The sequence below is a fragment of the Microcebus murinus genome, chromosome X (assembly GCF_040939455.1).
Source record: "Microcebus murinus isolate Inina chromosome X, M.murinus_Inina_mat1.0, whole genome shotgun sequence".
Lineage (NCBI taxonomy): Eukaryota > Metazoa > Chordata > Mammalia > Primates > Cheirogaleidae > Microcebus > Microcebus murinus.
Window position 1 is genome coordinate 118,333,855 of NC_134136.1, and position 27,820 is coordinate 118,361,674.

General features: G+C 39.2%; 1 protein-coding gene across 1 annotated transcript in view; it reads right to left on the reverse strand.

The window, feature by feature from the left end:
- Positions 1–27,820, reverse strand: part of EFHC2 (EF-hand domain containing 2) — a 168,753-nt gene that overhangs the window by 122,926 nt on the left and 18,007 nt on the right. Inside the window, exon 2 of the mRNA XM_020285042.2 lies at positions 3,952–4,140. Within this exon, the coding sequence (XP_020140631.1) occupies positions 3,952–4,140 (189 nt within the window). The remainder of the gene's footprint in view (positions 1–3,951; positions 4,141–27,820) is intronic.

A 27,820-nucleotide genomic window follows, 5' to 3' on the forward strand; every position in this document is an offset into this window, starting at 1 on the left:
ACTTGGGTCCTAGGTACTAAATAGTGGCAGCACATCCTGGTCAGGGCTGGCCCTAGGGTGAGGAAATTTAAAACATCAAAATTAATGCAAGAAAAATCCAGGATGAACATAATGTCAAAACGCCAAGTTTTTAATAAAGGTGGGATCAGTATTACTGATTTTTCCTTTTGCCTCAGGCTCCAGTATGGCTCTCATGGCACAATTACTGATCCTGTCTTTATTTAAAATGTTGGCATTTTGTTCATCATGGATTTCTGGCATTAATTTTCATTTTTTAAGATATTACACTAAAATATTATCTAGTTTGATTACTGAGTTTGGGGGCACCCCTTAAATGTTGCATCCAAGGCAATCACCTCATTTGCCTTATCCTCATCCAGCCCTGCTCCTAGTCATTGTGACAACCCAAAACACCTCTGCACATTTCCAAATGCCTCTCTGGGCTGAGAACCTCTGAAGTAGGGGTTGATTTTTCTCATATTACTGCAAGACAAAGAGAGAGAGGCTGGGCCATAAACAATAGCTCCGTGATGCTGATGAGGACCTAGGCTCCCTTCATCTCACTGCACCCACAAGATGGCTGCTGTGTCCTAGGAATTATGTCCTAGTTCCAGACAGGAAAACAAAGGGAGGGCAAAGGGCAGGAAATTGTACCAGCTGAGCTTGACTGTTTTCATTAGAAAAACAATAACTATCCCAGGAGCCCCACCCAACAAACATTAATGCATTTATTGTATCATTGGCCAGAAGTGAGTCACATGGAAAGCCCTAGCTGCAAGAAGCCTGGGGGGGTACATTTCCAGCCTGAATAAAACTGAAAAAAACCACTGTTCTGTCTGTAAGAATAAAGGGGAGAATAAATAAAGGATAAACAATTAGAAGTGTCCACCATGGGGGCCATACAGGATAACGAATGCTAGCTATTTTGGTGATTGCAAATAGCATTTTCTCTGCTTATAATGTGATGGTCTGCCTGAGCAGGGCATTTTGATGGTCACTTTTAGAATTATGGATAAAAACTGGAATGCTGTCTTAGGTTAGGTTCCATAGAAGCAGAACCTAAAACAGAGATTTAGGTGCATGTGATTTATTAAGGGCACATTCTTGGAAGAAATTTCTAAAAGAGTAAGGGAAGCAGCAAAGGAAAGGGAAATGAGCCAGGATGCATTTTCAGGTCAAGTTTAGCTTTAGCCTGATGCACTAGGAACTACGGAGCCTAAATCACAGTAAAGAACTGTTCTACCTTTGAAGCAAGGGAGCTTTTTACCCTTGATAAATCAGTCAGTCACTGGCTGCCCCCTCTTGGGAGAAAGGTGCCAGTATAACCTTGCAGGTGTCTTTGGGAGATGCAACTCCCATCAGCCAAGAGCAAGTCTCCAGGGAGGATTACAGGTAGAAGCTGTCAAAGCATTTGCCACTGCCCCCTAATATGATTCTGGGTGAGCACCAAGAGCATCTACTACAAATATTAATTTTAATACACTTTCCAAAGAATTGACTTTATTTTTACTTTATATTGAGAGTATAACCCTAGATATATATATATATATATATATATATATATATATATATATATATATATATAGCTAAGATTAAAAGCTATTGGAAAAACTGGCAACAAATTAAAAATGTCTCATTTTTAAGAAAAATGATTAACAGGTGTTGAGTTGTTTTGTTGAATCACTAATGTAGAAAGCACTTTATAATTTGCCCTGGGTATTAACCAGGATCTAGTGCTAGTCTATAGTTCACAATCTCATCAGAGCACATAAATATTTCATAGTCTTCGTGTCTCATTTAAAGCTCAATGAATATTTAATTGAAGTTGACCAACAAAATAACTTAAAGAATTATGTTGCATCTAGTTAGACCTAATATGAGCAAGCTCTTCATTTTCTCAAGCAGTCAGAACCTAAAATTATTCCAACTTCATAAATATTCTACATAATTTTATAAGTAATTAAAGGACTACAAAATATGCTTGAAAGGCACATATTAAACATTGAGAAAAACATGAAATGAAACGGATTTTCAACTTTAAATACAAGAGAAAAGTTTAATACATTGTGGCCTACATTATTTATTCAGTAGTAGATTAGTTTAAAATATTGTCAATACCCTCTTTTAGACATGAGGTAAAAATAGAACCTTTTCTTTGGCCCTTGCAAATTAAACATCCTATAAGATTGAGAGTAACAGAAAACCATACATAATCTACGGAAGTCAGTCAGCCTAGAAATTGTTTTTAAGCTCTGGGTCCAACACTAAGTCAGGTACTTAAACGAACGAAAGAAAGAAAGAAAGAAAGAAAGAAAGAAAGAAAGAAAGAAAGAAAGAAAGAAAGAAAGAAAGAAAGAAAGAAAGAAAGAAAGAAAGAAAGAAAGAAAGAAAGAAAGAAAGAAAGAAAGAAAGAAAAAGAAAGAAGGAAGGAAGGAAGGAAGGAAGGAAGGAAGGAAGGAAGGAAGGAAGGAAGGAAGGAAGGAAGGAAGGAAGGAAGGGGAAGGGGAAGGGGAAGGGGAAGGGGAAGGGGAAGGGGAAGGGGAAGGGGAAGGGGAAGGGGAAGGGAAGGGAAGGGAAGGGAAGGGAAGGGAAAGGAAAGAAAGAAAAGAAAGAAAGATATTGGCCCATGTTCAAAGGAGAAATCGTTTCCCAGGAAAGAAACCTTCCTGTGGTCTGTTAGATCTCTGTAAATGTCAGAACTGAGCTTCAAAAAAATGTGTACTCTAATTGATCTACGCTATCACAGATGACATGGGGATGTGTCACTTCTACCAAATTTGAGGACATTTTAATTGGAATCAAAGTATTGCCAACCAATCCATGTTAAAAGCTGTTAAAAACTACCAGGTCAATTTAACATACTACAGTCCTGAATTATTTTTTAATTACAAGATCTAAAATAATCTATTAATAGGGGTTTTTTTTTGAGAACAGAACAAGGAGCTGTGATAAGGGATTATCTGATAAACACAGCATATCCATAAGCTGGTCCCCTTGTTCTTCTTTTTCCTTTGATCTTAGTTGCTTTTTAAGATACTCAAGTGCATTCCCTTTTCCAACTGCCAATGTCAGTATACGAGTGTGCATGTGTGTGTGTTATGTGTACAGACACATACATTAAAAAGTTCCGACTCTTGTCCAATAATGATACCTCTTCCCTTCACTTCTATAATTCTTGCCATGTCACCCTTTCGGCCTTAGAGACGGAGAACCATAATTAATATGGAGAAAAGAAGGCATTTTGCTGTTCCTATTTAATGCCACATTCAGAATCAAACAAAATTATTTAGGTAATGGCAACTCATGAAATGAAAGTGAGTCTGACCAGACTCTTATTGTCTATAGAAGGACAGATTATCCTATCCAGGGAAGGAGATGAGAGAAAGATTGATAAGCATTGACCAAGAGAGATGAACATTTAGCATCCTGGAACCAATGCACTTGGTCAGAAATAACAGAGCAAGGATAATTTTTCTTTGTTTAGGGTACTTTTGTTCCTCAATTCACCTTTTTAGAAGAATTAGCCTTGGTCAAGATATAAAATTTCACTTAGGAGGAATAAATTCAAGAGATCTATTATACAATATGGTGACTATAGTAATAGCAATGTATTGTATAATTGGAAATTGCTAAGAGAGTATATTTTAAGTGTTCCCACCACAAAAAAATAAGTATGTGAGGTAACAAATATGTTAATTAGCTCAATTTAGCCATTCCACAGTGTATACATATTTCAAAACATAATGTTGCACACCATAAATGTATACAATTTTGTCAATTAAAAAAATAAAGACAAGGGAGAAACACTAAAAATAAAGGCAATAATAAGTGGAAAAGCCAGAGAAAAAAGAACTAGCATTAAAATTTACCTTGGAGACTCTTATTTTCTCAAATCTGTTAAATATCTGTAAAATTTTAAGATTGTATTTCTCCCAATGTCATGTGACTTACCTGTTTATCAAAAGCTACCCACGAGGGTGCATCAGTTCCATCTCCTGTAGGAAACCTGCTATATTTAGGCTTCATCTTTTGCCCGGGAAGTAGTTCTCCACCAATTCCAGGTTTATCATCACTCACTAGCATCCTAACATTATTGCAAAAGCCCCAATGTTGGGATTTGTGGAACTTCTCCTTTCCCACCTATGAACACATGAAAAAACATAAAATAGCCAGTTATTCTTCATGACTTTTCTAATCTGTTTTAAAATGTAATCACATTTTGCTATCATTTATTTTTCCCATCACAAAATGCATGTAGCGCGGGAAATAATTATGAACAATCTTTATCCATAAAGTTGTGTCACATTTTAAATTCAATTCATTTTAACAAATTCAAAACTTTGAAAAGCAATAAGAATAAACCTAATGTTCCATGCTATTTAGAACACTTAAAAATAACTATTACTGCAAGTGAACATTTAGAACATTAACTTGCTAATTGGTCTTTCCTACTTATTTGCCAAGAATGTAAACAAAAAGAAAGAAGGAAAGAGGAAGGAAGGAAGGAAGAAAAGAGAGAAAAAAAGGAACAAACTGTACTACTTCAGGGTAAAAAAATGTAACTGTTTTCCACAGAAGTATAAACATTATTTTCACCAAAACAGAGAACAAAATCTTTTCCTCATTAAAATAAATGTAACAGGAAATTCCTCAGAGCTGCCATTATCCTCCTAATCATAAAACTTTCCCTCCTTACCACCTTTTCTGGTGGTCTAGAGAGAGAAAGAAAAGCACAGATGTGACTACCAAGGGTTGATGTGAACCAACATCAACTCTCATGCACTACTGGTGGGAAAGTAAGCTAGGACAACCACTATGAGGAGAGAATTGGCAATGCCAACAAAGTGAAAGTTATATATGTCCGATGGTCTCCTAGCAAGTCCACTCCTACACAACTCTCTTGTCCATGGCACAAGGTGCTATATATCAGATTATTTGTCAAAGCCATGTTTGCAAGACTGAAAAATAGGAAACCGTTGAAATGTCCACCAATAGCAGAAAATAGACATCAATTGTGCTCTCTTTATAATACAGAGGTCTAAACCTGCATGTATCGATATAGACCAATCTCAAAAAAATCAAGCAAAAAATATAGGTAGCTGAAGTGCACATAAAATTTGATAATTTCACACATATAAATCTTGAAAATATTTAAAAATATGGTATTTCTATGGATAATACATGCACAGAAATGATAACCAGCAAATTCAAGATTGTATAATATCCATGATAATATAATATTATATCATATCAATGAACAGCCATGTGCCCCATAGCCCTGCATTAAAAATAAATACTTCAAATATAACTGAAGCCCCTTCTCAGAGTTCATGGCCCTGCCTCTCTCTCCAGAGGCAACCATTATCCTGAATTTACTGCTTTAACTTTAGCACTTTGCCAGCACTGTATACAGCCAGGGCAATAGCCTCTCGCAAAGCATGATGCATTGGTGGGGAAGCCTTACAGGAGGGTGGAAAAGACCTCATTTCCTATTGTGGTGAAGGCAGCCTGGAAGAATGAGGAGCCAAGGCCATGACAGCTGCCCACGCAGATAACAGCCCCACAGCTCTAAGGCTTGGGGAGGAAAGCTAGTAGCAATAGTTAGGATGGTGAGCTGTAGCCTGGCTCTGCTCCTTAGAGAATCAATTGTCACCACCTCCACCATCCCCCTACTCCTCCTCACGCACACTCACGCACACTCATGCACACTCATGCACACACACTCGTTCATACAATCAGGTTACCCCAACTCAGTCCCAGACCACCAGCGAACAAAGCAAAAGTTAGGCTTAATAAAATGAATGGTGGGATAATATAGAATTTTATCACAATGTCCTTTCTTCCAAAGCAAATAACTTCAGGTAGTCACAATCTCACCTCAAACCAACAAATGTCTCTTAATCATTTACTATAGCCCTAGCTTTGTGCCAAATATACTAGTTACAATAAGCATAAGAATCAGCTTCTGCACTGCAGAAGAAACCCACAATCTTGCTGAGAAGCAAGATTAAGATACAGAAAACCACTAGAAAACTAGAAACAGTATAGCTACTATTTCGACTACTTATTAGGAGCTGGACCCTTTACTAAGGGTTTTATTTTTTTTTTCCATTTCACTGTCACAAAACTATTTAATCAGTGTTGCTACTGCCATTTTCCAATAAGGAAACCAGGGCAGACAGAGGAAGACCAGCATATCTGAGGTTACACAGTAACTAGTAGAGGCTGCATCTGAACCAAATTCACGTGACCCTAAGCTCTGGTAAGTTTTCTGACCAGAGCTGTAAACTGACACATTGCAGTAGCAGTACTGAAATTCTGTGGATAATTGGATAGTGTCTTAGGCCCAGAGGAATGGAATCAATTAGACAAGAAAGAAGCAAGGGTATTCTGAGCAGGGTTATGAGCAATGTGTGCAGCTGAGCAGACAGTGCCAAGTGTGAGGAGCAATAGAGGGGTCAGTCTAGTAAACAGGACAAGTTCAAGTTTGGAAGGAGGATGAGATAGAGTAGAATATGTAAGGAGGTCTATATTATGGAAAGTCTCACATTTAAATAACTTAAAAGTCTCCTTCATCAGGCTGCCCAAATATTTATTAAGGCCTAATACCAGCCAAGCCCTATTCTAGGATGTATGGCATTAAGTCAGCCAGCTTCCCTTTCCCTGAGGAGCTTTCTTCAATACTTACAAGTCTCCTCCATGGATCCAAGTTTCCATCATCACATCCAAAAGCCCTTGCTATTGTTGAAGGCCTCACTCAGTTACCTGATCCCCAGAACTCTACAATTTGTCCGTAAGTACCCTCCCTCTTTGATCAGATCACATCTCATAGTTTATAAGGTTCCCTGATGCTCATTCACAGTCATGTCTCTGGTTGGGCTATACCTATACACAAAAACCCTTTCCCCCAAGAATCAGCTCACATCCCACTACATAGTCATCCATCCCACAAACATCTGGCGAGCATCTATTGGGTGCTAAGTTGTGATAGACTCTGGGGACATGGCCTAGGGTGAGCCACAGCTCCCAATCTTGGAAGAGAAGCCAATCACTATGGCCCTGGATTCAGCAATAGTTTCTTAGATATGACATCAAAAGCAAAAGCAACAAAAAGAAAAATAAAAAACTTGGATTCCATAAAAATTAAAAATTTTTGTGCATTGAAGGACACTATCAAGAGAGTGAAAAGACAACCAAAAGAATGGAAGAAAGTATTTGGAAATCATATATCATAAGAATCTATTATGCTGAATATATAAAGAAGTCTTACAACTCAGCAAAAACACAAACAATCCAATTTAAAAATGGGCAAAGGGGCTGGGCATAGTGGCTCACACTTGTAATCTCAGCATTTTGGGAAGCCAAGGCAGGAAGATCCCTTGAGGCCAGGAGTTCAAGACCAACCTGGACAACATAGCAAGACCCAGTCTCTACAAAAAATAAAAACTTAGCCAGGCACAGTGGAGCATTCCTATAGTCCCAGCTACTCAGTAGGCTGAGGCAGGAGGATCTCTTGAGCCCAGGGATTCAAGGCTGCAGTGATCTGTGATCACACTACTGCACTCCAGCCTGAGAGGCAGAGCATGACCCTGTCTCTTAAACATTTCACCAAAGAATATATACAGATGGCTAACAAGCACATGAAAATATGCTCATGCCATTGGCCATTAGGGAAATGCAAATCAAAACTATAATGAGATATCACTTCATACTCACTAGAGTGGGTATAATAAAAAAATGAAAAATAACAAATGGCGAGGAATGGGAGACACTGGAATATCTCATACATTGCTGGTGGGAATGAAAAATAGTACAGCTGCTATGAAAAACAGTTTGGCACTTCCACTTCTGGGTATATACTTAGAAGAATTGAAAACATATGTCCACAGAAAGAAAATTGTACACAAATGTTCAGAGCAGCATTATTCACAATAGCCAAAAAGTGGAAACAACTTAAATGTCCATCAGCCAATGAATGGATAAACAAACTGTGGTATATTTGTACAATGGAATATTATTCTGCCAACAAAGGGAACTGATACATGCTACATCATGGATCAATCTTGAAAACATTATGCTAAGTGAAAGAAGTCAGACACAAAAGGTCTGTTGTATGAAGGTCTATATTGTATGATTCCATTTATATAAAAATAGGCAAAGCCACAGAGACAGAAAGCAGATTAGTGGTTGTCAGGAACTGGGGAGGAGGGGATGGAGACTGACTGTTTACTGTGTACTAGATTTCCTTTAGAGTGATGAAAATTTTCTAGAAATAGATAGCGGGGACAGTTGCAGAGCATTGTGAATGTACTAAATGCCACTGAACTGTACACTTTAAATGGTTAAAATGGTAAAATTTGTGCTATATATATTTTTACCACAATAAAAAAAAAACCCAGCCAGTGTGAGAGTCATACACCACGAAGGAGCTATGTGATGACCAAGCCCAGGGATGGGCAGAATCACGAGGCCCTCCCTGACCACCAGCCCTTTTTTATATACATATACAATGTGTACATGCATTCATGTTCATTTTGTCTTCCCAACTAGATGACACATTATTTAAATCCTGGGACTATGGTATGTATTTCTTCCTTTGTCCATGTCCTCTCACCATCTAACATAGCAGTCCCTGACCTTTTTGGCACCAGGGACCAGTTTCATGGGAGACAATTTTTCCATGGACTGGGGGGCAGTGCGGGGATAGTTTCTAGATGATTCAAGCACATTACATTTATTGTACACTTTGTTTCTATTATTATTACATTGTAATACATAATGAAGTAATTATATAACTTGCCATAATGCAGAATCAGTGAGAGCCCTGAGCTTGTTTTCCTGCAAATTGAAGATCCCGTGTGTGGGGGGTGATGGGAGACAGTGACTGATCTGACAGGAGGCAGAGCTCAGAGAGTAATGGGAACGATGGGGAGCAACTGTAAATTCAGATGAAGCTTCGCTTGCTCACCTCCTGCTGTGTGGCCTGGTTCCTAACAGGCCACGGACCCACCACCCACACAGATCTAACATACTGTTACAGATACAGGAAGCCCGGGAGTTGGGGACTGCAGATCTACCATATTTTTGCAGATATAGGAAGCCCATGAAACTTGAGTGATACATTCACTGGTTGCCAAATTGAAACTTGTGGTCTGGGTCAGGTAGGCAACAAGGAGCCATTAAAGTTTCTCAAGGGACACGGGGGCAATATGAGGCAGCACATGTGAAGACAGATTCTCTAAGACTGGGCAGGGTAGATTAGAAAGGGAGAGTCTGAATGCAAAAGACTTGTAAAGAGGCCATTGCCACATCTTAGTGTGAGGATCTTAAGGAAGCTGATTAAACCACAGCATGCTGATCCCTGAGCTAACAATCCCTGCACACGAACACTATTTCCAGGGATGCCACCCCAGCTGATAACCACTATTTCCAGGGATGCCACCCCAGCTGATAACAGAGGATTTCAGAGGGTACTCAAGAAAGTTCATCCTTTCCTATCCTCTTCCTTCTAATTAAGGCTAGGGTAAGTCTCTAGTTTGATAGTAGTAAGTTGACTACACCTCCCAAACACTTAGCCTATTAAAAAAAAATGGCCTCAGGCTCATACTTTTTGCAGGCATCAAATCTTAAAATACTGTTCTGTTTTCCTTTTTTTTCTTACCATGATCTTCCACTTAGATCAAATGGTATGATTTCCATTCATGGTAGGAATACAAAGTTTCCCTCTGAAACATTTGTTTTTTAAAAAGTGATTGGATTCACAGAGAGGTATGAAGTAATGGATCCATTAGAATGTAGATAGGATTTTAAAATCATGAAGGTACCATGTAATGAATGCTGCTAAAGTTTGGCAACCCCTAACCCCATGGAACAAATTCCACACGAGTAGATAAGTTTAAAGCACAGGTGTGGTGGGGGAGGGCAGAAATTGGGATAGAGAGAAAAACAGTGATCCAGGAAGCAATGTTATCCTCAGAACCTGTGTCAGGTCTTTCCACAATGTTCAGGAGCCTGGAGCAGAACAAGGGAGGAGGCACAGGGATCACTGGGGGATGGGCAGACATGACAAAGTAGGGGAGGGTGAATTAAAAATACTGAGAATGCTTTGGCCAGAAAAAGGGGTGAAGTGGTAGAATTAAGCCATACAACTAAGCAAACAGGAGTGACTGCAGTCGATTTACAGTCTCTATATTGAAGGGGGCCCTAGCTGCCTCTCCTCACAGTACTGGCTTGCTTCTGTCCCTGGTTAGTCAGTGACCAATAGCCTTAATCTCTATCTCCCATGGGCTCCTTTCCATAGACACATAAAGATTGTTAAGTCTTCTACTTTTTTTTTTTTTTTTTTGAGACGAAGTCTCACTAAACTGCCCAAGTTGGTCTCAAACTCCTGGGCTCAAGTGATCCTCCTGCCTTAGCCTCCTGAGTAGCTGGGACTATAGGCATGAGCCATGACACCCAGCTAAGGCACTCACTTCTTACAGGGGGAAGGAAAAACCTTCTTCGACCCTGAGTCCTGCTTTCATTACTGTCTTCACTCCCTCCCATCCTTCATGTTTCACAAAACAGTAGTTTACAGTCACAGAGAGTCCTTTCTCCCCTCCATTCACTCCTGCACTCTGGATCACCATACTATCTCCCCTGCTAGGCCTTACCTTGTAGGACACCACATTATTATAGCGTTAGACAGGTCTAGAGCCCCCTAACTTGAGACATGAGGTTAAGAGAGTAAACAGGGGCCAGGGCCTTAGAGGTTTAAAAGATGTTGGTGGCCAGGCGTGGTGGCTCAGGCCTGTGATCCCAGTGCTTTGGGAGGCCAAGGTGGGAGGATCACTTGAGCCCAGGAGTTCAGAGGCTGCAGTGAGCTATAATTGTGCCACTGCACTCCAGCCTGGGCAACAGAAAAAGAACCTGTCTCTAAAAAGAAAAAAGAAAAGGACATTGGATTTTGTTTTAAGCAGGGGATAGGAACGATCACTCTGGCCACAATACAAAGAACTGGGTATATTGCAATATTCCAGGCAAGAAATGATAGTGGCCTAGCCCACAGTAATAAAAGTAGAGACAGTGGAAGTGATCAAATTCTGCAAATATTTTCAGGGCAGAACAAAAAGGATTTACTGATAGATTAGATATGAGGTGCAGAAAAAGAGATGAGTTATTAATGACTCCAAATATTTTGGCCTGAGCAACTGGAAGAATGAAGTTTTATGTACTATGATGTAGAAAGATGGGAGAGAACCTAAATGAGAGTTCTGGAGGTAGGAGGCAGACATAGGAGTCCAGAATTATATTTGGGGCATGTTAAGTTCAAGATACTATTCGACAAGCAAGTAGAAATGTTGACTAGCAGGTGGATATGTGAGTCTGAAATTTACAAAAGAGGTCAAGGCTGAATATGAAAATTTTATATATATCAATTGATAGATAGCATTTAAGACTACAGTACTAGATTGAATGATGATAGTGCAGAAAAGAAGTCTAAGACTAAGCCTTTAAATATCCCAATGTTAAGAGATCAGGGAGACGGAGTAGAATTAGCAAAGGAGACTAAAAAGGAATAGCTAGTGAGATAGGAAGAAAACCAGGAGAGCTTAGCATCATGAAAGCTCTGTAAAGAAAGCATTTGAAGAAGGAGTGCATGATTACATGTGTTAAATGTGACTGATAAGTCATACGAAGATGACGCTTGAGACTTGACCCATGATTTGGCAACATGGTGATGGCTGGTGACCTTGATGACAATGGTTTCAGCACAGTTATAAGGACAGAAATATCTTGTGAACCATATGGCTCTTTGAATAGCTCTGGGTAAGGTATTGCAAATAAAAATTCTTGAGTTCTAGTATTTATAATTCCCTTAAAATAACTCATGCTCATAAAAATGTAAGAAATAAATAAAAGATCATCTAAACATCATATCCTCTTAAGTCTTCCCTGGCTCCTAGAGGCAGAACATTCTGTTCCTGCATAGATCTTCTATTAAAGTCTGGAAAGTCACCCTGTCTTTACATTTACATACTTGGCCATTGCCCCCCGCCTCCCAGCTAAATTACCAGGGCCAGGCACAGTGCTTAGAACACAGAGTACAGTAAATGTTTTTTTAAAAGATAATAGGTGAGGCCCTTGAAAGGGGCAGTAATAGTACAGACAGAAACAAAGAATCTCAAAAGGTTCATTCTTGATTCATTCATTCAACAAATGAGCCCCTATCTGTATGCCCATAATTCCTATACCACCATCACTGTACTTAGCAGATTATATTATAGTAATCTATTTATGTGATTGCATTTGACACTAGACTTTGTACTTTCTGAGAGATTACCTGATCTTTCCTTGTCCATGTTGCCTGGCTTAGAGCCCCTTAAATCTAATGATTAAACATTTGGAATTCTGGGAAATAGAGAACACAACCAAGGAGTAATGGCATAAATTTGGAGCCATAAAGGATGGAGCAGGAGATGTGGCACCAAAAGCCTGCTATTCCTGTTTCAGCTTTGCTAATACAAGCCATGTGATCCTAGAACAGTCACTTTACTTCTCTAGAGGCCTCTAGCTTTGCAATCTCTAAAAAGAGAATAATAATACTTGCTTCATAAGGCAGTGCTTAGGATCAAGTAAGAGAATATTTGTGACTGCCTGCCTATTAGCATTTATTATTTTCTCAAGGGAAAGACTTGGTATTGGCTTTTAGAGAGAACTAAGTTAGAGTGCCACTAAAAAAGGAGCAAGTACTCGCCCTTAGTAATTACCATCCTGAGAGCTAATATGTTCTCTTCCTCTAATAGATTTTACAGAACATTTTTGTAAATAATATATAACAAACATGCTATATGACTTAGAACTTAACTTTCTACTTTTATGACATTGGTCACAGTGATATTTGTTTCATGAACATATATGAATTCTTTGATTTTTCATTGCTTGGTGAAAAGTGACTTTTAACACTGTTCCTCTTGGTTCCATGAAAGCAAGGCCACAATCTGTCTTATTTCTCATTTAGTATCTAACACAGGGTCTGATAGGCACACAGTCAATTATTCTTGAACTTAAACATACCATCTATTTTTAAGATTTATTTTTTGGCAACCCACTGTAGCAAATAGCAGACCCTATGCACATAAATTAGGGTTATAGGAATTCAAAGGAGTACACTAAGGAGTGGTAGAAGCCAGAGACAAATTCATGTAGAATTTGTATCTCAAAGTGAGCCTTGAAGTATGTATTCAATTCGGGCAGAGTAAAAAAAAGATTTTGGAGCATGTTGAAGAACAGGGACCAGGGGCATTTCCTACAGTAGTAAGAAATAACAGTTTGGGGGGGGCGGAGCAAGATGGCGGACGAATAACACCGCCAGACAGAGGGTCTCTGCAGAAAAGACCGATTCTAGCAGAAACTAGAGAAAAGAAGCAAGAAGACGAGCATACAGCGGACAAGGGCCGGAAGGAGGGGTACCTGAGACCCCGGGAGACTCCACGGGAGGAGGCTGCGGAGGAGAACTGGAGGCTGAGACCACCGGAGCAGCCCGGAGACCAGCGGCAAGGGTAGGTGGATTTGCTATTTCCCCTCCCCTGCATTCGGGACTGCTGGTGGGCTCCCCAGCGGGTGGAGAGACCTGCGGACATCAGCCCAGAGACTGCCGCCGCCTGCCAACGGTGAGCCTGTAACAGACGTGGCACCAGGTTCCCAACTTCCTCCGGGCACCTCCGTGTGCACGGAGAGCCGCGCGGCAGGCGCCATATTGCCTCCTCCCCCCCTCCGCCGACCCTACCCGCGGCTGCCCAGAGAGACAATACAGCCACCAGCCGGAGGCACCTCCAGGGAACGGGACCTTCCCGTTTGGGACCCCGCCCGCCCTCCCAGGTGCTGCTGGCACCTTGTTCCCAGGAAAACGGTGCCGACTCAGAGGCTGAGAGACATAGACCCAGCTTGGGCTCCCTGTGGGTGAATTAGGACCGGAAACCCTCTCCCTGGTGGGAATACAGTTTGAACTCTGGGACCCAGAGGTCGGACCTGCAGACCAGATCCCCTGCACCGAGGGCTAGCATTGCCCGGGGCACAGAAGGATTATACGTGAACAGCCTACTGAGGTCTGTGTGCCTCCAGGGGCGGATCGGGCGGAACGTCCCAGGAGGAGGCCGTGCGCCCAACCCAGGTGGCGTTCCTGTGCAGGGAACCTCCCCGCCGGCATCACAGTCCGGGGAGGCCTGGTGGCTTGGGGTCTGGCCTGCTGGCAGAGGCTCAGGAGTAGCTGCGGAGTTGGGGAGGGTGGAAAGAAGCGAGGCCTGCTGCAGACTGTGGGTCTCAGACAGCCCCACCCCCACACCCAGACTTTCTGGCTGAGCGGGACCATCCCAGCCCCGCCCTGACAGCAGAGAACAGAACTTTGACCCCTGCTAACGGCCTGAGGGCAGGCTTACCCAACCCAGCTCCGCCCAGAACGAGAGCTGATAACAGGACTCAAAATCAACACCATAGCCTGTTCCTCCAAGCAAACGCCACCTACTGACAGGGACAGCATCTTGCACAGCCTTTCTACGGCACCCACTGACTCAATATACAGGGAGTGGTCCAATTTCACCCACAGGCACCACCTAACGCCTCAGAAACTAAACAAGGTGTGTGAATACCCAAACAATAACCTAAGGAAAGAAACAACAACTGATCGACATGGGAAGAAATCAGCGAAAGAACTCAGGAAATATGAAGAACCAAACGGAAAACACACCCCCAAGGAGGAGCACCAGCCCCCTAGAAACGGACACCGACCAAAATCAGGCAACCAATATGACAGAAAAGGAATTTCGTATGTGGATCATAAGAACACTCACCCAGCTGCAACAACAACTCAATAACCAACACCAAGAAAACACAAAAAACCTCCAAGAAATGGAACAAAGGTTCAACAAAGAGATTGACACAGTGAAGAAAACTTTAACCGAAGTCCTGGAGATGAAGAATCAAATCAGAGAACTACAAAATACTGTGGAAAGTCTCAAGAACAGGGTGGATCAAGCAGAAGAAAGAATCTCAGAGCTTGAAGATAACACCTTCCAATTAAATAAATCAGTCACAGAAATACAGCAGAGAAACAAGAGAAAAGATCAAAGTCTACAAGAGCTGTGGGATTATGTGAAAAAACCTAACGTGAGGGTCATAGGTTTAGCCGAAGGGGAGGAAGACAGCACTCAAGGGCTGGACAAGCTTTTTGAAGATATAATAGAGGAAAATTTCCCAGGTCTTGCTCAAAATCTCGATATACAAGTTCAAGAAGCCCAGAGGACCCCTGGGAGATTCAATGCAAACAGGAAGACGTCACGTCATGCAGTCATCAGACTGACCAAAGTATCAACTAAAGAGGCCCTTCTAAGAGCTGTAAGACAAAAGAAGCAAGTGACATACAAGGGAAAGCCAATTCGAATAACATCAGACTTCTCTAATGAGACTTTACAAGCAAGGAGAGACTGGGGCCCCATTCTCACTCTTTTGAAACAAAACAATGCCCAGCCTAGAATATTATTCCCTGCAAAACTAAGCTTCATATATGAAGGAGAAATAAAAACATTCGCAGACAAGCAAAGGCTCAGAGAATTCACCAAGACAAGACCAGCCCTACAAGAAGTACTTAAAACAGTGTTATGCACGGAACATCATAATAATAATCCACGGATATAAAAACAACCAAAACCCAAAGATATTAAAGGCCAGATATTACAATGGCTCAAGACACAAATCATAGCAACAACATCCAACCCAACAGAATGATCAGTAATCTACCTTACCTATCAGTTCTCTCAATAAATGTGAATGGCTTAAACTCTCCACTCAAGAGACATAGGCTGGCTGAATGGATAAGAAAATACAGGCCAAGTATATGCTGTCTTCAGGAAACACATTTAACCTGCAAGGATGCACATAGACTAAAAATAAAAGGGTGGAGATCAATATTCCAAGCAAACAGAAGCCAAAAGAAGGCTGGTGTGGCAGTTCTAATTTCAGACGATTTAGTTTTTAAACCAACAAAAGTAGTAAAAGACAAAGAGGGTCATTATATAATGGTGAAGGGCACAGTCCAACAAGAAGAGATAACAATTTTAAATATATATGCACCCAACTTAGGTGCACCCAGATTCATAAAGCAAACCTTACTGGAGCTAAGCAAATGGATTAATAGCAACTCCATAATCGCCGGGGATTTCAACACCCCACTGACGGCACGAGACAGATCCTCCAAACAGAAAATTAATAAAGAAATAATGGACTTAAACAAAACTCTAGAACAATTGGGTCTGACAGACATCTACAGAACATTCTACCCAAAATCCACTGAATATACGTTCTTCTCATCAGCTCACGGGACATTCTCTAAGATTGACCATATCCTAGGACACAAAGAAAAACTCAAGAAATTTAAAAAAATAGAAATCATACCATGTACCTTCTCAGATCACAGTGGAATAAAACTAGAAATCAACCCTAACAGAAACTCACATTTCTACACAAAAACGTGGAAATTAAACAACCTCCTACTAAATGATTACTTCGTAAATGAAGAAATCAAGACGGAAATAAAAAACTTCTATGAAGAAAACGACAATGGAGAGACAAGTTATCAACTCCTCTGGGACACAGCTAAAGCAGTTCTGAGAGGAAAGTTTATCTCCATAAATGCCTATAACCAAAAGGCAAGAACATCACAAATAGACAATCTAATGAAACGACTCAAAGAGCTGGAAAAAGAAGAACAGACCAACCCCAAACCCAGCAGAAGAAGTGAAATCAACAAGATCAAATCAGAACTAAACGAAATTGAAAACAGGAAAGCTATTCAGGAGATTAATAAAACAAAAAGTTGGTTCTTTGAAAAAATAAACAAGATTGACACGCCGTTGGCTAAGCTAACGAAAAGCAGAAAAGAGAAATCTCTAATAAGCTCCATCATGAATAAAAAAGGAGATATCACAACTGATCCCAAAGAGATACAAGATACAATTTATGAATACTACAAAAATCTTTATGCACACAAACTGGAAAATGTGGAGGAAATGGACAAATTTCTAGAAACACACAGCCTCCCTAGGCTCAACCAGGAAGAAATAGATTCCCTGAACAGACCAATCTCAACAGCTGAAATAGAAACAGCAATTAAAAATCTCCCTAAAAAGAAAAGTCCCGGTCCAGATGGCTTCACACCTGAATTTTACCATACTTACAAAAAAGAACTAGTACCTATCTTGCAGAAACTATTCCACAACATCGAGAAGAACGGAAACCTCCCCGACACCTTTTATGAAGCGAATATTACCCTGATACCAAAACCAGGAAAGGATGCAACAAAAAAAGAAAACTACAGACCAATATCCCTAATGAATATAGATGCAAAAATTTTCAACAAAATCTTAGCTAACCGAATACAGACACTTATCAAAAAAATAATCCACCACGACCAAGTGGGCTTCATCCCAGGGATGCAGGGATGGTTCAACATACGTAAATCTATAAATGCAATTCACCACATAAACAGAAGCAAAAACAAAGATCACATGATCCTTTCAATAGATGCAGAAAAAGCTTTTGACAAAATTCAACACCCTTTCATGATACGAACACTTAAGAAAATAGGCATAGAAGGGACATACCTAAAAATGATACAAGCCATATATGACAGACCCATAGCCAACATCATACTGAATGGGGAAAGATTGAAATCATTCCCACTTAGAACTGGAACCAGACAAGGCTGCCCACTATCTCCACTTCTGTTCAACATAGTGCTGGAAGTCTTGGCTACAGCAATCAGACAAGAAAATGGAATCAAAGGTATCCAAATAGGGGCAGAAGAGATCAAACTTTCACTGTTTGCTGATGATATGATATTGTATCTAGAAAACCCCAAGGATTCAACCAAGAAACTCCTGGAACTGATCAATGAATTTAGTAAAGTCTCAGGATACAAAATTAATACACAGAAATCAGAGGCATTCATATACGCCAACAACAATCTAATTGAGAACCAAATCAAAGACTCAATTCCCTTCACAATAGCAACAAAGAAATTAAAGTACCTAGGAATATATTTAACCAAAGAGGTAAAAGACCTCTACAGGGAGAACTATGAAACACTGAGGAAGGAAATAGCAGAGGATGTAAACAGATGGAAATCCATACCATGCTCGTGGATCGGCAGACTCAATATCATCAAAATGTCTATACTACCCAAACTGATCTACAGATTCAATGCAATACCTATTAAAATCCCATCAGCATTCTTCACAGATATAGAAAAAATAATTTTACGCTTCGTATGGAACCAAAGAAGACCCCGAATATCAAGAGCAATTCTAGGCAACAAAAACAAAATGGGAGGCATTAATATGCCAGATATCAAACTATACTACAAAGCTGTAGTAATTAAAACAATATGGTATTGGCACAAGAACAGGAATATTGACCAGTGGAACAGATGTGAGAATCCTGATATAAAACCATCCTCATATAGCCATCTCATCTTTGACAAAGCAGACAAAAACATACGCTGGGGAAAAGAATCCCTCTTCAATAAATGGTGCTGGGAAAACTGGATAGCCACCTGTAGAAGGCTGAAACAGGACCCACACCTTTCACCTCTCACAAAAACCAACTCACGCTGGATAACAGACTTAAACCTAAGATATGAAACTATTAGAACTCTAGAAGAAAAAGTTGGAAACACTCTCCTAGACATCGGCCTGGGCAAAGAGTTTATGAAGAAGTCCCCAAAGGCAATCACAGCAGCAACAAAAATAAATAAATGGGACATGATCAAACTACAAAGCTTCTGCACAGCCAAAGAAATAGTCATGAAAGTAAACAGACAGCCTACAGAATGGGAGAAAATTTTTGCATCCTATGCATCCGATAAGGGACTGATAACTAGAATATACTTAGAACTCACGAAAATTAGGAAGAAAAAATCAAATAACCCCATTAAAAAGTGGGCAAAGGACTTGAACAGAAATTTTTCTAAAGAAGACAGAAGAATGGCCAACAAACATATGAAGAAATGCTCAACATCTCTAATCATCAGGGAAATGCAAATCAAAACCACAATGAGATATCACTTAACCCCAGTGAGAATGGCCTTTATCAAAAAATCTCCAAACAATAAATGCTGGCGTGGTTGCGGAGAGAGAGGAACACTCCTACACTGCTGGTGGGACTGCAAACTAGTTCAACCTCTGTGGAAAGCAATATGGAGATACCTTAAAGCGATACAAGTGAATCTACCATTTGATCCAGCAATCCCATTGCTGGGCATCTACCCAAATGATCCAGTGACACTCTACAAAAAAGACACCTGTACTCGAATGTTTATAGCAGCACAATTCATAATTGCAAGGCTGTGGAAACAGCCCAAGTGCCCATCAATCAAAGAATGGATTAATAAAATGTGGTATATGTCCACCATGGAGTACTATTCAGCTCTAAGAAACAATGGTGATATAGCACACCTTATATTTTCCTGGTTAGAGCTGGAACCCATACTACTAAGTGAAGTATCCCAAGAATGGAAAAACAAGCACCAGATATATTCTCCAGCAAACTGGTATTAACTGAGTAGCACCTAAGTAGACACATAGGTGCTACAGTAATAGGGTATTGGGCAGGTGGGAGGGGGGAGGGGGGCGGGTATATACATACATAGTGAGTGAGATGTGCACCATCTGGGGGATGGTCATGATGGAGACTCAGACTTTTGGGGGGAGGGGGGGAATGGGCATTTATTGAAACCTTAAAATCTGTACCCCCATAATATGCCAAAATAAAAAAAAAAAAAAAAAAAGGAAAAAAAAAAAAAAAAAAAAAAAAAAAAAAAAAAAAAAAAAAAAAAAAGAAATAACAGTTTGAAAAATGGATGTGGAAATCAATTCATAGAGAGCCTTGAATGGCAAAATCAGATACTTAAGTTACATCTTACAGGATATGAGGCTCATTTCTACTAGTATTTCTAAAGGAGGCAGAAGCAGTGGATTGAGCCTTAAGAGCCCTCCCCAAAATTAGCACTTCCTTTTCTGGTCACCACTACTGATGCAAGGGAAAGAGAAGAGGCTGGAAGAAACAAGTGTGAAGGAGGTAGTCCCGCTGTTTTGAGGGGCAGCCACTCACTGCCCCGCCCCCCACAAAAGGAACACACATAATTGCTATGAACTCTTCTCAGCACATCTTGGTCCAGCTAGTAATAATGACTAAGAACACCATATGACAAAACCTTTTAATTTAAACATTAAAATCCACCAATGCCAGCAGAGTTGTACAGGAGAAGCATGCTGGGCCATAAAATCCACCAATGCTATGAAAATTGAGGAAAATACAAAACATGTAAAATTCAGAATATAATTCATTCAATCAAGTCCCTGCTAAATTGATGAGCCAATGCTCTACTCAAAGAATATTAGTCAGATTCTTATAAAATATTTCCAATTCTCTTGCTAAATAAAATCAAATCAGCCAGACCTAATTCTTAAAAAGAATGCTTTTAGCACGAAAGAAACTATTACTAAAACCTCTCCACACTCCTTGGTTTGTGAGTTGTGAATTCACACATTCAATCTCAAAACAACAAAACACACACACTTTCTAAAAGTTCAGTAACACCAATTGATATTGTTATTCTAATCAGCATAGCATGCAAAATTCCAATTTTGCACTATTAGAGCATTAACTTGAAATTTCAATTCAGAATTCTATACCATAGAAACTAATACCTTGAGGATTTGTTTGGTGTGATGTAATAGTTCAGAGGGCACCTGTTTCAAATTTGCTCCTTCCACCACCCTCACACACGTAAGCTTGAGATTTGCCATTATAACCTCTTAGGGTTGCACGGCAACCTGCCCTTTGCCCTACTGACTGTGAATTGGTCCTCAGTCCAAGGAAATTAGGCAAAAATCTTAGCAAATCATAATAAATTCAAGAACATACTAGCCCCAGATCAGCGCTCCTTGGCATCTCAACTCCCTGGTTCTTATTCCATTTATGACATAATTAATGTTGGAAAGGCATCTGCCAAATCTAGACTCTCTGCTTCACATCAAATGAATAGCTGATACCACCACCCCTTCCTTGTTGCTAAAGATTAGAAGAGCAATTTTATCACATGCTTGGGTTGATTAATGAATAATCAATAAGTTACTACGGCCACTACAGAAACTGTAAAGCCATATTCCAAATCCCAGATGCTGGACAACCACATGGCAAAGGCAGGAAGAGCGAGGTGCTTAGTAAGAATCTGAAAGCTCACTAGGATCACCATGAGCTAGAAGCCTATCTTTGCAGATGTGAGTATCATCCCTGTTGCCTTAATAGCTAACAACTGCAGCACTGTTCTAAGCACTTTAGAAGCATTTAACTCTTTTAATCATTGTGGGTATTAGAGGCTGGGGAGGGTGGGGGAGAATGGGGAGAGGATGGTCAACAGATACAAAATTACAGCTACATAGGAGGAATGAGTTCTGGTGTTCTGCAGCACTGTAGAATGCATATGGTTAACTATTAATTTATTGTATATTTTCAAAAAGCTGAAAGAGAGGATTTTGAATGTTCACAACAAACGATAAATCTTTGAGGTGATAGATATGCTAATTACCCTGATTTGATCATTACACATTGTATACACATATCAAAATATCTCTCTATATCCCATAAATATGTACAATATAAAAGAGAAAAATCTAATGGAAAAATAAGCAATGGATCTGAAAAGGCACTTCAAAAAAAAGGAAATATAAATAGGCAATAAACATACTAAAATATAGTCAACATCATTAGTAAATAAAAGATGCAAATTTTTTTTTAAAACCCTTAATTCTCAGAGAAAATCTCTCAGTATGCTCTATCATTATCTCTATTTTATAGAGGGGGATTCTGAGGCAGAGAAAGTTTAAGTAATTTGCCCAATGTTGCTCAACTAGTGCAAACCCAACACCAGAGCTCTTAAGGATTAGGTCTCATACTCTTTGCTCCTTCTTGGAGAAAATAGACCTTCCCTTGTTTAAATCACCAGAATTGCCAAAAGCAAACACCATGACCCAGAAGGAAGAAAATAGATCAAATAATTAGATCTAGACTCAATGCCTTAAAAGCAGGGCAGGTATTAGAAGAGTGTACTGTAGAAATCCCACTAAATCCACAGGCAGTTATTGGAAATTTGAGGACTGAAGAGAGCCACTCAGTATTTAATATTTCAATAAACATTAACAACACTTAGTTTTCAAATTACTCTTTGAGGTTAATGGAAAATCTGATATAGAATTATCTAAAACTATCATTCTTAGATATTTCTGCTTGATCAGGTTCTGGACTAGTTTGCTTCTGTTCCATAAACAGTGTGGTTTTTGTTCGCCCTTCATATCTCATTTATTTTAGATATTCACTTTCTCTTTTCTTCTTTTCTGTGCTTTTATGGAGAAGAAAAAATCATTCAGCAGGTAGCAGACACTGTGATGCTCCCAAGAGAAAATAATAAAATTGTCTCAGGTATAGATCATTAGAGTTCATGATGATAAGAGCACGAAAGTTATCATTACTTATTAATAAAGCTAAATCACTCAAAAAGTAACCCAAAATGTGCAAATAAAAAAGCTATGTCAAGGAAAACTTCAAACATTTTGAGCTATTGAAAATTTTCCTCTTTCCAAACATAACTTTATAAAGTGTTGTGCTTATGATTCTTAGCCATCAACTTGTTAGAGTAGGAGACTAAGAGACAGGGCTGAGACTGGATGCAGAGTCGTGAAGATCAGGTGCAGATTTTAAAATAACCAAGTCTTAAACAGAAGTTAACTAGAGAGGCTGATAAACACAGATAATAACCAGCCTCAACCAGCTGGTCAACTATCTCTGCCACCTTACAAGAACTTTGGCTAATTACAATATCATTTACATTTTGGTTTTAATTTTTTTTCACCCTTGAAATCACCAGGACAGCTCCCAGACAACCATATAAAGTATGAAAATGGGAGGGAACACAATTCTAGGAATTACTACCCAAACTGTTAGTAAAAGCCAACCCTTTGGCCTTAAATATTCCTCCCCTCAATTAGTAAGACTACAAAAGATCTAAGACCACTTCCTCCCCATGCAACCGCTCTTTTTTAAACCTGCTCACTCTGCTCGCTGAGAGTATACTTTCACTTTCAATAAAGCTTTTGGTTGCTTGGCTCATATAAGGCATCCTGAAATTCTTTTCCTAACTAATGCCAAGAACTTGGCAAAACCTCCACTCGGAGGCAGGTAATAAACTCAATATAACAATAAGATTGATTTTATATATTTAATAATGTATTTAAATCAATAGAGTGGAAAATAAAATTTAAATCAATAAGATCTAGAAAGGCAGCACCTTTCTCACAAGACTGATTTTTTTCTCCTCTAAATAATTCAACTCAAGGCAGCAATCAATAAATAGAATTTTAAAGATTTTCCCCAAAGTCAGTTAAAATCACTGGCTTGCTTGTAGCTGATTGGTACATCCATTCCCAAATTCCTTCTCCATTGCCAGTCTCCATTTAAAAACTCCAGAAAAAGCTAAACACTACACTTGTTTCCTCAGCTTCTTTTTCAGGAGTCTCTTTTGGGATTCTGGAAAAGGGTTTTGCTCTCTTGAGCCAAGGGACAGATGCATGTCATGTTTTCACTTGTTCACTTCTTCTTGTCTTGGGATATATGCATGATGCCTGAAACTGCAGCAAACATCTTGGGATCATAGGTGGGAAGGTGGGAAGAATTGCAGAGATGCTGACTGAGACAAAGTTGAGCCTCTAAACATGTGCCAGCAGCCCCCTCCAGTATTCCTGCTTGGTGGGGAAAAAAAATCCCTGCTTGTTTAAGCCTCTATTGGTCAGGTATTCCATTACTTGCAGTAGAAAGCATTAAAAACTAATGCATGCAGTCTCTAAAAGATATCCTTTAATTTTTTAACAGAATAAGATTATTAAGTGATCTAAAGAGTAATTTTCTTTACACATTGGTAAAAATAAAGAAGACAAAGAAAAACCTTGACAAAAATAAAGTGGGAGAAATCACTCAACCTGACATCAAGGTTTATTCTACAGCTACAGTAATAAAAAACACTTTGACAATGGCAGAGGAATAGACACAGAGATCAATGGAACAGAATAAAAAAACAGAAAGTGACCCACACAAATATGCTCAAATGATTTTTTACAAAGATGCAAAAGTAATTCGATGGAAAAATATCTTTTACAACAGATGGTGCTGGAACAACTCGGCATCCATAGGCCAGAAAAATTAATCATGACCTAAATCTCATGCATTATATAAAAATTAACTCAAAATGGATCACAGACTTAAATATAAAATTTAAAGCTATAAAACTTTGATAAAAAAAAAACACAGGAGAGAATCTTCAGGATCTAGGGGTAGGCAGAGAGTTCTTAGACTTGACACAAAAAGCATAATCTACAAAAGGAAAAATTGATAAATTGGACATCATCAAAATTACAAACTTTTTCTCTGCAAAAGACACTGTTAACATGATGAAAAGACAAGCCATCAACTACAAGAAAATGAGTACAAACCATGTCTCAGACAAAGGACTAGTATTTAGAATGTATAAATAATTCTCAAAAGTTAGTAAAAAAATCCAATTAGAAATGGGCACAAGACATAAACATTTCATCAAGGTGTATACAGATGGCAAATAAGCACATGAAAAGTTATTTGACTCATTAGCCATCAGAAAAATGCCAATTAAACTCACAATGAGATATAACTACACACCTATCAGACAGCTAAAATAAAAAAGTGACAACACCAATTAAAAAAAAATTAAAGAAAATAAAATGATAATACATAAAAATGTAGGCTCCATGAAAATATTAATTTTTGTCCTTTTTGTTTTCTGCTATGTACCCAGTACCTACAATAGTGCCTGGCACATCTTAGTCTATAAATATCTGTTGAATGAACGAATGAATATGAAAGCTGGGCGGCAACACTGAATGTGTTTCTTACATGGTATTAAGTAAATAAAGCAAGATATAAAATTTTTAAAAACCTAATGACAAAACTAAATGCTGACCAGAGTAGGAAAACACTAGATTACTCATATGTTGTTTTAGGGAATGTAAAACAGTAATTTGCTCTCAAAAATAGTTTGATAGTTGTTTTTTTTTTTATTTCAGCATATTATGGGGTTACAAATTTTAAAGTTTCAAATAAAGCCCTTGCTCCCCCTCCCCCCACAAGTCTGAGCTTCAAGCATGACGATTCCCCAGACAGTGCACATCTCACTCATTATGTCTGTATATACCGCCCCCCTCCTGCCTCCCACCCGCCTAATACCCAATTAATGCAGTTCCTATGTGTCCACTTAGGTGCTGCTCAGTTAATACCAGTTTGCTGGGGAGTATATGTGGTGCTTGTTTTTCCATTGTTGGGATACTTCACTTAGTAGTATGGGTTCCAGCTCTATCCAGGAAAATACAAGATGTGCTATATGACCGTTGTTTCTTAGAGCTGAATAGTACTCCATGGTATACCACATTTTATTAATTCACTCATGAATTGATGGGCACTTGGGTTGTTTCCACAGCTTTGCAATTATGAATTGTGCTGCTATAAACATTCGAGTGCAGGTGTCTTTTCTGTAGAGTGTCATTGGATCTTTTCGGTAGATGCCCAGTAATTGGATTGCTGGATCAAATGGTAGATCCACTTGTATCGCTTTAAGGTATCTCCATATTGCTTTCCAAAGAGGTTGAACTAGTTTGCAGTCCCACCAGCAGTGTAGGAGTGTTCCTCTCTCTCCACAACCACGCCAACATCTATTGTTTTGGGACGTTTTGATATCTTACTAGAGACATGTGATATCTCATTGCAGTTTAGATTTGCATTTCCCTGATGATTAGAGATGTTGAGAATTTCTTCATATGTTTGTTAGCCATTATTCTGTCTTCTTTAGAAAAGTTTCTGTTCATGTCCTTTGCCCACTTTTTGATAGGGTTGTTTGATTTTTTCTTGCTGATTTTCATGAGTTCTAAGTAGATTCTAGTTATCAGCCCCTTATCAGATGTGTAGGATGCGAAAATTTTCTCCAATTCTGTAGGTTTTCTGTTTCATTACTATTTCTTTGGCTGTGTGGAAGCTTTTTAGCTTGATCATGTCCCATTTATTTATTTTTGTTGCTGCTGTGATTGCCTTTTGGGTCTTCTTCATAAATTCTTTGCCTAGGCCAATGTCTAGAAGAGTATTTCCAACATTTTCCTCTAGGATTCTAATAGTTTCATATCTTAGGTTTAAGTCTGTTATCCAGCGTGAGTTAATTTTTGTGAGAGGTGAAAGGTTCAGATCCTGCTTCAGCCTTCTACAAGTGGCTATCCAGTTTTCCCAGAACCATTTATTGAAAAGGGATTCTTTTTCCCAGTGTATGTTTTTGTCTGCTTTGTCAAAGATTAGATGGCTATATGAGGATGGTTTTATATCGGGGTTCTCAGATCTGTTCCACTGGTCAATATTCCTATTTTTGTGCCAATACCAGATTGATTCTACAGCTTTGTAGTATAGTTTGATATCTGGCATATTAATACCTCCCAGGCTGGGCGCGGTGGCTCACGCCTGTAATCCTAGCTCTCTGGGAGGCCGAGGCGGGAGGATTGCTCGAGGTCAGGAGTCCAAAACCAGCCTGAGCAAGAACGAGACCCCATCTCTACTATAAATAGAAAGAAATTAATTGGCCAACTAATATATATATATACAAAAAATTAGCCGGGCATGGTGGCGAATGCCTGTAGTCCCAGCTACTTGGGAGGCTGAGGCAGAAGGATTGCTTGAGCCAGGAGTTTGAGGTTGCTGTGAGCTAGACTGACGCCACGGCACTCACTCTAGCCTGGGCAATAAAGTGAGACTCTGTCTCAAAAAAAAAAAAAAAATACCTCCCATTTTGTTTTTATTGCCTAGAATTACTTTTGATATGAGGGGTCTTCTCTGGTTCCAAACAAACAATAAAATTATTTTTTCCGTATCTGTGAAGAATGCTGATGGGATTTTAATAGGTACTGCATTGAATCTGTAGATCAGTTTGGGTAGTATAGACATTTTAATGATGTTGAGTCTGATGACCCTCGAGCATGGTATGGATTTCCATCTGTTTACATCCTCGGCTATTTCCTTCCTCAGTGTTTCATAGTTCTCCCTGTAGAGGTATTTTACTTCCTTGGTTAAGTATATTCCTAGGTACTTTATTTTTTTTGTTGTTATTGTGAAGGGTATTGAGCCTTTGATTTGGTTCTCAATTTGATTGTTGTTGGTGTATATGAATGCCTCTGATTTCTGTGTATTGATTTTGTATCCCGAGACTTTACTAAATTCATGTATCAATTCCAGGAGTTTCTTGGTTGAATCCTTGAGGTTTTCTAAATATAATATCATATCATCAGCAAACAGTGAAAGTTTGATCTCTTCTGCTCCAATCTGGATACATTTACTTCCACTTTCATGTCTGATTGCTATAGCCAGGACTTCCAGCACTAAGTTGAAGAGAAGTGGAGCCTTGCCTGGTTCCAGTTCTAAGTGGGAATGCTTTGAATTTTTCCCCATTCAGTATGATGTTGGCTATGGGTCTGTCATATATGGCCTGTATCATTTTTAGGTATGTCCCTTCTATGCCTATTTTATTAAGTGTTCTTATCATGAAAGGGTGCTGAATTTTGTCAAAAGCTTTTTCTGCATCTATTGAAAGAATCATGTGGTCTTTGTTTTTGCTTCTGTTTATGTGGTGAATTACATTTGTAGATTTACATATGTTGAACCGTCCCTGCATCCC